Source organism: Centruroides vittatus, unplaced genomic scaffold, assembly GCF_030686945.1.
Source record: "Centruroides vittatus isolate TY-2023 unplaced genomic scaffold, ASM3068694v2 contig_951, whole genome shotgun sequence".
Classification (NCBI taxonomy): domain Eukaryota; kingdom Metazoa; phylum Arthropoda; class Arachnida; order Scorpiones; family Buthidae; genus Centruroides; species Centruroides vittatus.
Window position 1 is genome coordinate 1 of NW_027122630.1, and position 13,886 is coordinate 13,886.

General features: G+C 28.0%; 1 protein-coding gene and 1 long non-coding RNA gene across 2 annotated transcripts; one reads left to right on the forward strand and one right to left on the reverse strand.

The window, feature by feature from the left end:
- Positions 1-137: 137 nt before the first annotated feature.
- LOC136985126 (uncharacterized) lies at positions 138-760 on the reverse strand. Its single transcript, XR_010882285.1, has 4 exons — positions 591-760; positions 466-517; positions 369-394; positions 138-294 (listed from the first exon to the last, which is right to left on the reverse strand). It is a non-coding gene; the product is annotated as an uncharacterized lncRNA (long non-coding RNA).
- A 4,929-nt stretch (positions 761-5,689) lies between these two features.
- LOC136985127 (zinc finger protein ZFP2-like) lies at positions 5,690-8,976 on the forward strand. The gene is made up of 4 exons (XM_067282329.1): positions 5,690-5,971; positions 7,346-7,555; positions 7,827-8,087; positions 8,851-8,976. Exons 1-4 carry the CDS (start codon positions 5,690-5,692, stop codon positions 8,974-8,976), a joined length of 879 nt encoding a protein of 292 aa, XP_067138430.1.
- The last annotated feature ends 4,910 nt before the right edge of the window (positions 8,977-13,886 follow it).

The window sequence follows — 13,886 nt, forward strand, 5'->3', positions numbered from 1 at the left end:
TTTTTTACCCCCCTAACTTGTATTCCCTGTTTGTGAAAGAGTTCACTTCGATTAATTAAATCTATTATACTCTATATTTATTTAAAATCATAAAAATTAAAATCTAAATTATAAACTATATTATTTTAAATACTACATACAGGAGTAACTGCATCAACTTCACTTCGATTAATTAAATCCATTATACTCTATATTTATTTAAAATCATAAAAATTAAAATCTAAATTATAAACTATATTATTTTAAACTACATACAGGAGCATCCATAGTCTTGTCATAACTATCTCCTGATGGCTGTTAAATAAAATATATTTAAAATCATAAAAATTAAAATCTAAATTATAAACTATATTATTTTAAATACTTACTTGGGAATCTACATCAATTACATTATCTTCCTGTTAAATGAAATATATTTAAAATCATAAAAATCTAAATTATAAACTATATTATTTTAAATACTACTTACAGGAAAATCACTACTTCCTGCTTCAAAATTTGAATTTCCTCCTGTGGCCTGTTAAATGAAATATATTTAAATACTATAAGAATTTAAATCTAAATTATAAACTGTTATTTTAAATACTTACCATTGCTTTGAAATTAGTATATCTTTCTTTTCTGAATATCTTTTCTGAGATTTCCTTTACTTTTGCTTGTTTGATATGGTTGTTTTCTTAAGTTTATCGCAGCTTATATTGTGCACGCTTGGGTTGTTTTTTTCCTGTAAATTCAGTACACACCCAACATTCTTGACCAACTTTCTGCAGACCCCACCCAAGATATAAATCTATTTCATAATTTAGGTCACAGCTATTAAAAATGTTGACTCCACCAAAGATAGAAATCTATTTCGTAAGTATAATTTATGGTCATATAATTATTTTAAATTCTCAACCTGCTTTCTACAACTGCCACACCCGAAATTAAATATATTTTTCCTTCAAAAACATGACCTCGCCCAACTATTTCGTAAGTATAATTTATGGTCATATAGTTATTTTAAATTCTCAACCTGCTTTCTACAACTGCCACGCCCGAAATTAAATATATTTTTCCTTCACAAACATGACCTCGCCCAACTATTTCGTAAGTATAATTTATGGTCACATAGTTATTTTAAATTCTCAACCGGCCACGCCCGAAATTAAATATATTTTTCCTTCATAAACACGGCCACACCTAAGATAAAATCAGTTGACCACGCCCTATTATTTTGTATAAAAGCTGTAACTCCAGATTGAGAAAAATATCTTCTACAAGACTTCCAAAGACAACGAATAAAGCATCATGTCGTCTGCTGATGGTAATATTATAATTTTTATTTAAAATATTTTTAAATGTTAAAATTACTTAATAAGTTAATATTACTTAATAAGTTACTTAATTACTTAATATTTATATAGAATGTGAATTTGATTTTAATATGAAACAGAATGTGGGCAAAAAAAGAGGTCCAAAACCTAAAAATGTCGAAGATGAATCAAAAAAACAAAAGTTTGACCTAGACCTGTCTACAGATACTGCAAAATGTTCTAAAATTCGGCCATTTAAGATAAAAGTATGCGACAATCAAACAATGGAAGTCATCGAATTCAAGTCAGTTTGGTATATATCATTAACAAAAATGAAAGGGAATTATCCGCCCAACAAGTATAATATCAATGTTAAGGACTTTAAATTATATAAAAAAGCTTTCGATGCAATGACTGAACATTTAGATCAGAATGTTTAATTTAAGGAAAAAAGCTTTTAGAGGGTATGCTAAAACTTATAGGGCTTTTATTTTAGAAAATATAGATCCAGCTGTCTGTTTTGAAAAAATAACATCAAATATTTATGATATTTTAGTTAATGATAATTTTGTTTGTAGAAGGAAATTTTTAATTAATTTAAAAACTAAATTTTTAAAATATAAAGAAGATGATATTATAGAGTATCAAGATGTATATTTTTCTAGCCATGTTGAGCATATTTTGTCCTCATATATGATTGGTGAAAAATTACGAAATGCATTTGATACAATTCTAAATTATATTGAAGAGTTTATAAAATATGGATCAGGGTGGATACTAAAAGAAATTATATTTATAGATGTCAATATTGGGATATATAAAAATGAAATTGGTGGCTGCGGCCATATTATTCTTCCTAAACATCTAGTTCTCAAACGTTGTGTATTAAATATAAAGTGCTCAGATAACCAATGTTTTTTATATTGTATAGTTGCACATTTATATCCCTCAACTAGTAGTAACAGAAATTCTATTTATTTATATAGAAAATATTTAAAATATTTAAATTTAAACCGTTTAAAATTTCCCATAAATGTGAAAAATATTCCCACATTTGAGAAAAATAATTGTCTAAGTATTCATGTATATGGGTATGAAAAGAAATTAATTTATCCAATCTATATAAGTAAATTTCAATTTGAAAAAGAAATTAATTTGTTATTGTATAAATCTCATTTTTTTCTAATCCGGAATTTTAATAGACTAATGTCTGATAAATCATCAGCAAGAAAATTTTGTAAACTCTGTTTAAATGGTTTTGAAAGAAAAACTACTTTAAACGATCATATAAAATTTTGTTCTAATCATAAATATCAAAAAGTATCTACTCCAAAAGGAGACAATACAATTGTAAAATTCCACTCACATGAAAAGTCATTATTTCATGCAATCTGTATATATGCAGATTTTGAATCAATTTTGGAACAGGTATCTTCTGATGAAATAGACCCTAAAATAAGTTGTACTAAAATTGTTGAAATTCATAAACCTATATGTTATTCCATTATAATTATTGAAAATGAGGATAAAATAATATATGCTAATTTTTATTGTGGAGATAATGTTGTTAATAATTTTTTAATTGATATTCAAATGCAGCTGAATAATTTGTTAGATAAAATAAATCGCAATGTTGAAATTAATTTAAATACTGTTTCCAATAATTTTAAACATTTGTGTCATATTTGTAAAAAAAAATTTGGTGATAATGATCTGCGTGTAATGGATCATGATCATCAGACAGGTCTTTTTCGGGGGTGGGCCCATAATTGCTGCAATTTAAATTACCGACTAAAAACGTTTATCCCCATTATATTGCACAATTTTTCAGGTTATGATTCGCATTTAATTTTTAAAAATATTCCCTCTAAATTATTTTCAAAAATCAAAATTATTCCTATAAATTCTGAAAAATTTACAACATTTTCATTAGATTATTTTAAATTTATTGACAGTTTTCAGTTTTTAAATTCTTCTCTTTCAGTTTTGACTGACAATTTAAAAAATGCAAATTATAATTTTCCAATTTTTAATCATTTTTTTCGTCGCAGCAAATATAGAGAATTATTAAAAAGGAAAGGAATTTTTCCGTATTCCTATTTTAAAAATAAGCAAATATTAAATGAAATACAACTACCCCCAAAAAAATGCTTTTATAATGAATTATTAGGAGAAAATATTACAGATGATGATTACAATCATGCTCAATTAGTTTGGGATAAATTTAATTGTAAAACTTTCAAAGACTATTTAAAATTATACCAATATGTTGATACAGTATTATTGGCAGATATATTTCAGAATTTCAGAAAATTAAGTTTAACATATTATAATTTGGATCCTGTATATTTCATAACTACGCCCGATTTAACATGGAACTGTGGTTTAAAAATGACTAAAATCCAATTGGAATTATTTAATGATTTAGATATGTACCTTTTCATTGAAAGTGGAATTAGGGGCGGAATAAGTTTAGCGGGAAAAAGATTTGCAAAAGCAAATAATCCATTAATACCCGACACATATGATAAAAATCAACCTCATAATTATATTCTGTCGATAGATGCGAATAACCTTTACGGATTCGTAATGAGTGCATATTTACCCGTAAATAATTTTCGATGGCTGCACAAAGATGAAATAGATGCTCTAGACATACCTAATATATCAAATAAAAATAGTATAGGATATATCTTAGAGGTTGATTTAAAATATCCTGAAATTATTCATGACAGACATGATAATTTGCCACTCGCTGCTGAACACACACATATCCCATACAATTTATTATCCAATTACCAAAAAACAGTCTTAAAAAAATTAAATTTAAAATATAGTAATAATAAAAAACTAATTCCTACTCTTTTTGATAAAACAAACTATGTAATTCATTATAGAAATTTAAAATTTTATCTAGAGGAAGGTCTAATAATAACCAAAATTCATAGAGTATTGGCATTTTCCCAAAGTGCATGGCTTAAAAAATATATATATTTTAATAATAAAAAACGGCAAGAATCGACTAACGATTTTGACAAATCATTTTTTAAATTAATGAATAATAGTTTTTTTGGCAAAACGTGTCAAAACGTAAGAAAACGTATTAACCTAAAAGCAGCCACGACATTAAATCAGTATCGCAGATATCTAGCTAAGCCATCTGTAGAAAATTTCAAAATTATAAATGATAACCTTACTATTTTTAAAATGAAAAAACCTAATTTAATTCTAGACAAACCAATTTATATTGGTTTTTGCGTATTAGAATTAAGTAAATTGCATATTTACGAAACATTTTATAAAATATTTAAAAATAGATATGGCAAAAACGTACATTTATTATATACCGATACGGATTCACTAACACTTCAAATATATACAAATGATGTATACGAAGATTTTAAATCATTCCCGGATATCTTCGATTTTAGTAATTACCCTAAAAACCATAAATTATATAACGAAGCGAACAAAAGTAAACTAGGATATTTTAAAGATGAAACATTATCGAAACCTATAATTGAATTTTGCTCATTGAAACCAAAAATGTATTCCTATATTTTCGATAAACAAAATAAGAAAACTGCCAAGGGAATTAAAAAATCTGTTGTAAAAACATTTAATCATGATAAATATAAAGAAGTTTTGTTTAATACAGAATTATTAAGGCATCAACAATATGGAATTCAAAGCAAAAATCATATAGTAACAACATATCTACAAAATAAAATTTCCCTTTCTCCATTTTATGATAAAAAATTTATTTTAGATAATGGAATAGATGCACTATCATTTGGGCACTACAATTTTTACTTTTAATTTTGCAGATTCCTCATCATTTCCACAATATGGCTTTATAATAGTATACAAAAGAAAATGTAGTTATATAATACATAGTATTTGTAGTAAAACTTACTCGTGTTTAAAACAAACATGTAATAAAGCAGCATCATTAAAATTACCAAATAATAAAATATACGAATGTAAATTTTTTGTAATAAATGATAAAATAACATTACCAATATTTAACAAATATTTCATAAAATGTAATTGTATGAAATGTAATATTTTATAAAATATAAATTTAATATTAATGTTTATAAATGTAATAATAAATATTTTATTTTCTAGAATTTGTATATTTTAAAAAATTAAGCGAGGCTGCTAAAATTCCCACTAAAGCTTCAGAGGGAGCAGCAGGATATGACATTTTTTGTGTCAAGGGTTTTGAAATAAACTCGAATGAACAAAAAATTATTTTTATTGATCTGGCCATCGAAATACCTAATAATAAATGTTATATCAGATTGGCTCCAAAATCTTCTTTGTCGCTAGATAACATAATAATAAATGCAGGCATCATCGATTCCGACTATCGTGGAAATATTGGGGTGATGATGTACAACTTTGGCCCCAAAAATATTGTTATTGAACGTGGAACTGCCATTGCACAAATTATCTTCGAAAAAATCTCACATCCAGTATTTTTAGAAATGGAATCATTAAGCGAGACAGACAGAAATGAACAAGGGTTTGGCGACTGTACCTTTTCTCAAAAAATAAATTTTGATGATTGTAAAGAAATTCTGTCTGATTCTGATACTGAAGACTATAATATTACTAAAAAAGTAGTTTTTGAAGACGAAATTACTGTATCTGAAAAAAAAGAAGATACTGTATCTGAAAAAAAGAAAATTTTGGAACTCATAATGATCATAACTACTTGTAACAAAAATTAAATATTTGATATTATTTTGTAATGTACTCAAATATAATATATGTAATCCTCATTTTATACTCAAGAATGTACACTCTTATATGTATACATAATATGTACTTGAATAAAGCAGCAAATAATATAAAATGTTTTATAAATTAAATATTTGATATTATTTTGTAATGTACTCAAATATAATATATGTAATCCTCATTTTATACTCAAGAATGTACACTCTTATATGTATACAGAATATGTACTTGAATAAAGCAGCAAATAATATAAAATGTTTTATTTCTTTATAGCCGCTACACCAATTGACTGGAAAGCTTTCTCATCTTCGGCCATAGACGAAACCGTTATTCGTCAATTTCAAAACTATGTCCACTGGGATACAATTAGTCGACGACGTAATTTATCTGAAGAGTTTATTAGGGAATTCGCGAATAAATTAAATTGGAACCACATATGGAAAAATTACAAATTTCTACCCTCATTTATTAGGGAGCATATTAACTATGCAAAATGGGATTTAATATGTCAATATCAAATATTAAATGATCATTTCCTTACAACTTTTTTCGACCATCTTGATTGGAATAAAGTAGCCGAACACCAAATTCTTTCGGATGCTTTTATTATTGGCTACGTACATAAATTTGATATTAAAAAACTCTTAAAATACCAACAATTAAAAACCTCAACTTTACGTCAAATACAAGACTTCCTAAACTGGAATTTTGTTTCCCGTTATCAAAAGCTTGACCAAGAGTTCATTGACGAATTTCAACGTCAGCTTTCTTGGTGTTACATTATAAAATATCAAAAATTAGATCGTAATTACATCATTACCCATCGTGAAAATTTATTCCTATACTTAATGGCAGAATTGTGTCTTGGTTTAGATAAACTAAAAGAAAAAGTGGATACACTTAAATTGTAAAATTTAAATGATTTCTCTGTATTAATGAAAGTAAAAATAAAAAATCTTTTAAAATACTTTCAGTGTCGCATTATTAATAACGTAGAATAATTGCAAAAACACCAAACTTATTACATATAACACTTATTTACCTAAAAATTACTTATAAATACAACAAATCTGCTCTTTATGTGAGCCGTTTCTTCTCTGATGAACTGTGGTAATCGAAACTATAAACGAATGTTATAGTTTACAGGAACAAATTTAACTTATAATAAGTAATATATAAATAGTTTTCTTACGTAGTTTTAAAATCATTTATTACAATAATAAATACATATTTAATTTATACTGAAAAATTTGATATCAAAAGTATGATTATTAAATTTTTTAAATAATTTTATGCAATAGCTTCCGCCGAAATACAGGAATTTGAAAAAATATACGTGCAAGGTGTGCAAGCAACGAGTTAACTCAGAATACGCTTTAAAAGAACACAGGAAAACACACACAGGAGAACGTCCATTCCAGTGTGACAGTTGCTCGAAAAGATTTGCAACGAAGGGAAATTTAACAACTCACAAGCTCACACAACATTCAAAACAAAAACTTACATCTCAGGTAACAAAAACGTATGCTTTAAAAAGCAATTGTATCTCGAATATTCTGTTATAAAAAATGATATCTTTATCTGTTATACTTATATCAAAAAATAATTATCGTTCAATCAATGAGTCATAACGATTGTATTTTGTTTAAAAAATGCATGTAATCATCTACCGTATATGATTATCGCCTCAGAATTCAAATCTGAACATTGAGTGCAATTTAAAAAGTAAGAGATAAACTCTAAATAGAATTGTCCAGTTAATTGTATTTTCTAATTGCGTAGCAATTTCGAAGAGAAGACACGTCACAGCGTATTTCATCTTCTGGACAGAATATTTCGCAATCTCATGTGCACAATCCTGCTGAAATCTCGTCAACAGAAGTAACTCATGAGGAACGTGTTAAAAACAATTTTGGAGAGAATCGTACTCATTCTTCTGAAACATTATACCAATGTAATCAATGTTCCTTCAGTACAAACTGGAAGAAAAATTGGTTACACCATAAGTACACTCATACTGCTGACGCTCAACCTACTTCAATGGTAATTTATGTAATATTACAATTTTTACTGATTAAGGAAATAGTTATCGATTAACTATTAACCATGTAATCACTGTTTAATCGAATAATAATTACATGATTTTATTTGGAGAAATGAGCATTAGAAAAAGATTTTTACATTGTCGGGGTTTCAGAAATATAAGAATAACATGCTGTTTTACCTGTTGTGTACAGTGAAAAGTATTTTTCCTACCAATAACTTTCGAATTATAGTTTATAAAAAAAATATGTTAGATTAGAATAAAATATGCCGAAACAGAAATATTTAATGATGTATCCTTTTTCATCCTTATAAATGAACGCTCGTAATACAGATTTACATTCCGGAAATACTTAGGTAACTTGAAAATACGGCAATACTTCATGATTTTCGAAAAGTAATATTTACGACTTTTGGGTTTTAAAGTCAGACAATAAAATCAGTAACTTATTAACTATTTAAGATATATAACGTATAAATTCATTAAAAAACCTTTAATCTATGTGTTTTTATATCAGTTATGAATTTATTATTATTAGTGTATTTAAAATTAGTTACATTAACATATCAATACAGGCGGATATTTGATCACTTTAAATGTGAATTTCAGTAAAGTAATTGACCAATATAAAAGTATTATTAAAGCATATATAAGAAAAAGCTGTTTACTGTCAATTGTTTATATTGATCGGAATGTGAAAGAGAAATCAATTGTCTTACATAAAGTGCTTTCGTTCTAACCTTAAATTGTTATTTTTGACAGGAAATTGAAGAAACAGAAGATACAGAAATATTGAAAACAGTTAGACTGATTAACAGAAGCAGATTAGAGATGGTTAAGGACAAAAAGAAATACTTAAATTTGGATAAGCCGTCAACTTCAAAATAAACTTTAGAAGAAGAATTTAAATAAATATGTAATTCTTTCTACAAAATTTACAAAACTTATGTTCAAAATGAAGTATCAAATTAAGTTGAATTTTGAAATTTTCAAAAAAAATAAATTCATAAAACTTCGTAAGAAGAAAGGAAATTTTTTAAAATTTGAATTTTGCTTTAATTTGTAATGAGCGTATAATAAATAATTAAAATAGTTATTAAAGAATTAATGATGTAGAGGAAACAAAGTCTTTTTCAGTTTCTCAGTGATATAAGGTATTTCTGCATAGATTAAGTATCATCTTGCTGGGTATTGATTAAGAATTTTATGTTATAATAAGATGTTTATATTTTTGCAACAGATGGTATAAATTATGTAGAAAGTATCTATTCGTAAATATTGCGTTTATACAAATATTATTGGACTGTAATTTAAAAAAATTGTAGACCGATAAATTTTTGACTGACGTATGTCTCTATCTTTGCCTATCTGTCTTCTCTAAATCTCAAGATAGTAGTTGGACACATAAAGGACAATATTACAGTTGAAAATACAGGATGTAGGAGGCCCAGATTAACTATATGTGCATGTCCGTTTTAGAATGGAAGTAACGTTATTTGGAATCACACTTTTTCCCTCTGCGAAGTTGGGGCAGAACTCTATTGCTAACGGGAAAAGTATTATGTACAGAAATAAAACAACCACTAAAAAATTGAGAATATTGTGACTACAAGTTGCAGGCTGGCATTCTGACAAAGTCACTATAAATAATCGCTCGTTACAATTAGTTTGATTTATTTAGTTACAACAACACCACACGCGATATGCGAGAGGGATGAACTCTCGAAAACTGTTATGATATGCTATCTATTTAGGTAAAAGAAAAACCTGGAAAATTCCATGTGGTCGGCCCGTTGACGATGCCCGAACTCACAATTACCTACCTACAATTGTCGAATGGTTGTATGCACTCGGCTAGAGAAGGGCGCTTTTAGAATTAAAAAAGTATTGTTCAGATATGAAAAACCCGAGTCGTTAGATTTGGAAAATTAAATACTTATAGACTTTTCACAGAGTAACATTTCGGATTGCACACAGGCAAGTGCTATCTGCTTCCTGTCTCAGTAATAATGTAATGAGTAACTGCTGTTTCTGGTTGTATCGTTGTCACAGTAATTAAGTAAATGTAACACACACACACACACACATATATATATATATATATATATATATAAATTTGAAATAATTATTTAATTTCTAATTTTGTTATATTTTATGACAAAAGAGGGCGCTACGTGTACATCAAACAAATCGAATGTGAATAAAAATTAATTGATTTACAGAAATTCAATATATATTTTGAAATGGAATGCGCGCCATTATCTAAGTTAGGAAAATTTAAACAAAATTGCCAAGATCTGTAGCAACTGGTCGAAAGGCCTAGAAGTGTATAGCAAACAAACATCCAAACTAACTTTTTGATTTATACAGACAGATTTATGTTATTGTAAATTTAATATGTAAAATATAATTTATAAATAGTCACGCAGTTTTTATCATAAGCATTACAAAGTGGATCTGGAAAGAATCCTGGCAAGTTTCTTCCTCATCATATGGCCTCTCTATTGTGTGCCTGGCTGAACTCTTGATAAGATTTAATAAGTTTGTCAAAATGCAAAAAGCAAGACTATAGTAATGCTGGCAAAAAGTGTAAAAATAACGAAGTAAATGTTAATCAAACAATCTATTATTACATTCGTAATCGAAAAGTTATAATTTGTTTTAGTGAAATACAGTAGAGCATCGATTATCTGACTCAATTGGGGACTGGGGTTGGTCGGATAACTGAAAAAACGGATAACCGAAAAGTATGAAAAATACACTATTAGTATAGTATATTAGTATATCCCATGTAATTAATACATAAGTATATCGCTGTTAACCTACTTCGCGTTAAATTTTCATCGATGTTAAGCCTAACAAAATTTTTTTTAAAATGAAATATCTGCATAAAATTTCCACCTTAAGCATACACGCCTGTTCGAAAAACACGTGACCGGAGAAGAAACAATACAATTATACGCTTTAAAAGTTTCTTCCTATTTGCGAGACTTTGAAAGACAGAAAAACGGCACTTTCACTTAATTTTCCAACAATTGTGACGTGTAGTTGACACTTCACAATTCTTTTTATGGTATTTGATTCTAACAAATTGGAAGCAGTAGATGACGAAAAAAAATTGCGATAGATTCTCTTCGAAAAATATTGAAATTTATCGAAAAGTCAACGATCTGTTACAGAAGATTCGAATGTTAATAATAATTGCTCTGCATTGTAGAATATTACTTTCCTCATAAGCAAAGTAGTGTCTGATTAATTCATTACAAAACTGACTTTATGTTTAATCTAAAACGTTTTTTTCTAATTATTATATTTTTCTAAGTATAATTCGTAGTTAAAATTCACTACAAAAGTACACAAAATTAATACTTCATACACCTATATTGAAATAAACAAAATTATCTTTCATAGTAACAAATGCAAAATAACAACGATTTATTGGCAAGTCCTGATTAAATTGATAAAAGTAAATATATTTGAATTGTCGTAATTACACAATTCGTCAAGTGTAATCATTGTAATAAATCAATTCTTCTTCATTAGCCTTTTGCCCTTTCTCGACATTTCTTTTCCTGCTACAATAAACAATGGCAACAACAATAGCCACACCTAATAACATTAGAGAAGTAAGAACTGCCACGGCGATTTTCCATCTAAAAGCACTATTAACTTCGTCTGAACGCACGAATTTTGTAAACGTAAAATTTACTGACGACACCAAATTATCTTCTAGAATTTGTTTACGTCGAGCATTAGAAACAATTTCGATGAAAGACACAGAAGACAAATTTCTTCTGCAGTAAATATCGGAAAAATCGGCAATTTTCTGTCTGTTTCTAAGTAACAAGTCGTTAGTAAAAAGCGAATGGCAATCGCAGGTCAAATTGTTTCTAGATAAGTAAATCTTAAATTCCGGAGAAACGTCGATCAGGTTCATCAATCCGGAAGGTAATTGTATTAACCGTTTTTCCGTCCAACATGAGATATATCAGGTTTGGCAAAAGAACATAATCCGAAATTTTACTTATTGAATTATTACCCAGATAGAGATGAGTGACTTTTTTCCACTTCACATAATCGATATTTGACAAATTTTTTATGTAATTATTACTGAAATCGACAATCGTCGCATTCGGGACGAGAACTTCGGGAATTTTGTTGATTCCCAATCCAGAACAATTCACAATCACGTGATTTTTTTATGCAGAACAATCGCAATCCATCGGACAATAAATACCTAGGACTACGAACGATGTATTCTCAAGCAACTTTCTTTCTTCTCCGAAATATTTCGTGTTCTCTATGTCTGGAATCATTCTCTTTGCCACTTCTATATTTGGTTTAAAGGCAGAAACGAATCGCTGCAGTTTGTGATCACAAGTGATTTCATTATTACTTAAAAATCATAAGTTGGTATTTGAAATTCATATTTCCTGCTATCCATGTAAATTGTTCTGATTTTATATTTAGACAGATTAATTGCCATGCGATTTGGTGTGTAAATTCGCAAATTGAATTTTTCAAAATTATTATTTGAAAAATCGACTTTAGTCAAGTTGTATTCCATCCAATTTTTACTGGCCATTGTGCCAACCCATTACGTAAATTCAGATAACTCAGATATTTGCTGCTGCCAAAAGGATGTTCACCAATAATTTTATTTAAATTGTTAAAAGATAGATCGAGATGCGTTAATGTAGTCAATGGGAGGAAGATGTTTTCGTGTAAAAATGTCATGCGATTTTCTGATAAATCCAGAATCTTCAATGACTACAAATTCTGAAAAACATCTTCGGGAAGATTTTCTAACCGATTTTTCGACAACTTTAACTGTCTCAGTTCAGAAAGTCCATCAAAAATTCCTGTTGGAAGCGTCGTTATTTTAGTATTCGAACAGGAAAATCTTGTCAGCAGTTTATTGTTTTTCAGAAGATTCCGCGGGAGATGTTCAATTTGGTTCAAATCTAAATCGACGGTTTTCAAATTGATTAAGTCAGAAAATACATCATCTTCGAGTGAAAAAAAAGAACAACCCTGCATAAAATTCAGTCCAGTCGTGCAGTTTCTTAAGAAAACCGGACGGAATTTCTGATAATCAAAGATTTGCATAAATATATAATCTTTTTAAGTTAGAAATACCTTTCAACATGTCACTGAGTAAATCTTTCATCGGATTCCATCCTAAATTTAAATATTATGATCGGGTGAGATTTCTTAAGGCAAGTGGATGAATCGATTCAATTTTACTACTACTTAAGTCTAGTTTTGTTAAACTGTAAGGATTATAAAATAGATTTTCGGGTAAAACTATTAACTTGTACAATTTACTCGAAGACAAAAGTTATTGAGGAGGAAAGTTTGTCAATGGTAATTAACATGATAAACGTGTCATTAATGTGTTTAATGCGTGTTAAATGTCATAAAAGTGTATTAAAGGTGTGTTAACATTGTGTAAGTGAGGTAAAAATTTTTTAAAGGATTTATATGCGGTTGTAGTTTGCGTTTAAAGTGTGTAAATGTGTTTAAATATGTGTTAAACGTGTTTAAAAGTGTGCAAATGTGAGTTAAATGTGTTTAAACATGCTTTAAATGTGCGTTTACAGTGTGACAATGTGTTTAAACGTGTTTTAATTAAAGTGAGCCAATGTGAGATGAATGTGTTTAAACTTGGTTAAAATGTGCGTTTATAGTGTGCAAATGTGTGTTAAACGTGTTAAATTTCTCATAACCAAGGATTTGTAATAGTGATTTCCGACACGAAAGACAACGTGAACGACACATGGAAGGCTACGTGGCCT

Excerpts from the sequence above, each read along its gene's own strand:
- LOC136985127 (XM_067282329.1), top strand. The coding sequence starts at position 5,690 with ATGATGTACAACTTTGGCCCCAAAAATATTGTTATTGAACGTGGAACT. Across the intron at positions 5,972-7,345 it reads CTGAAAAAAAAGAAGATACT|CTTCCGCCGAAATACAGGAA; the intron begins GTATCTGAAAAA and ends TTTATGCAATAG. Across the intron at positions 8,088-8,850 it reads ACGCTCAACCTACTTCAATG|GAAATTGAAGAAACAGAAGA; the intron begins GTAATTTATGTA and ends TATTTTTGACAG.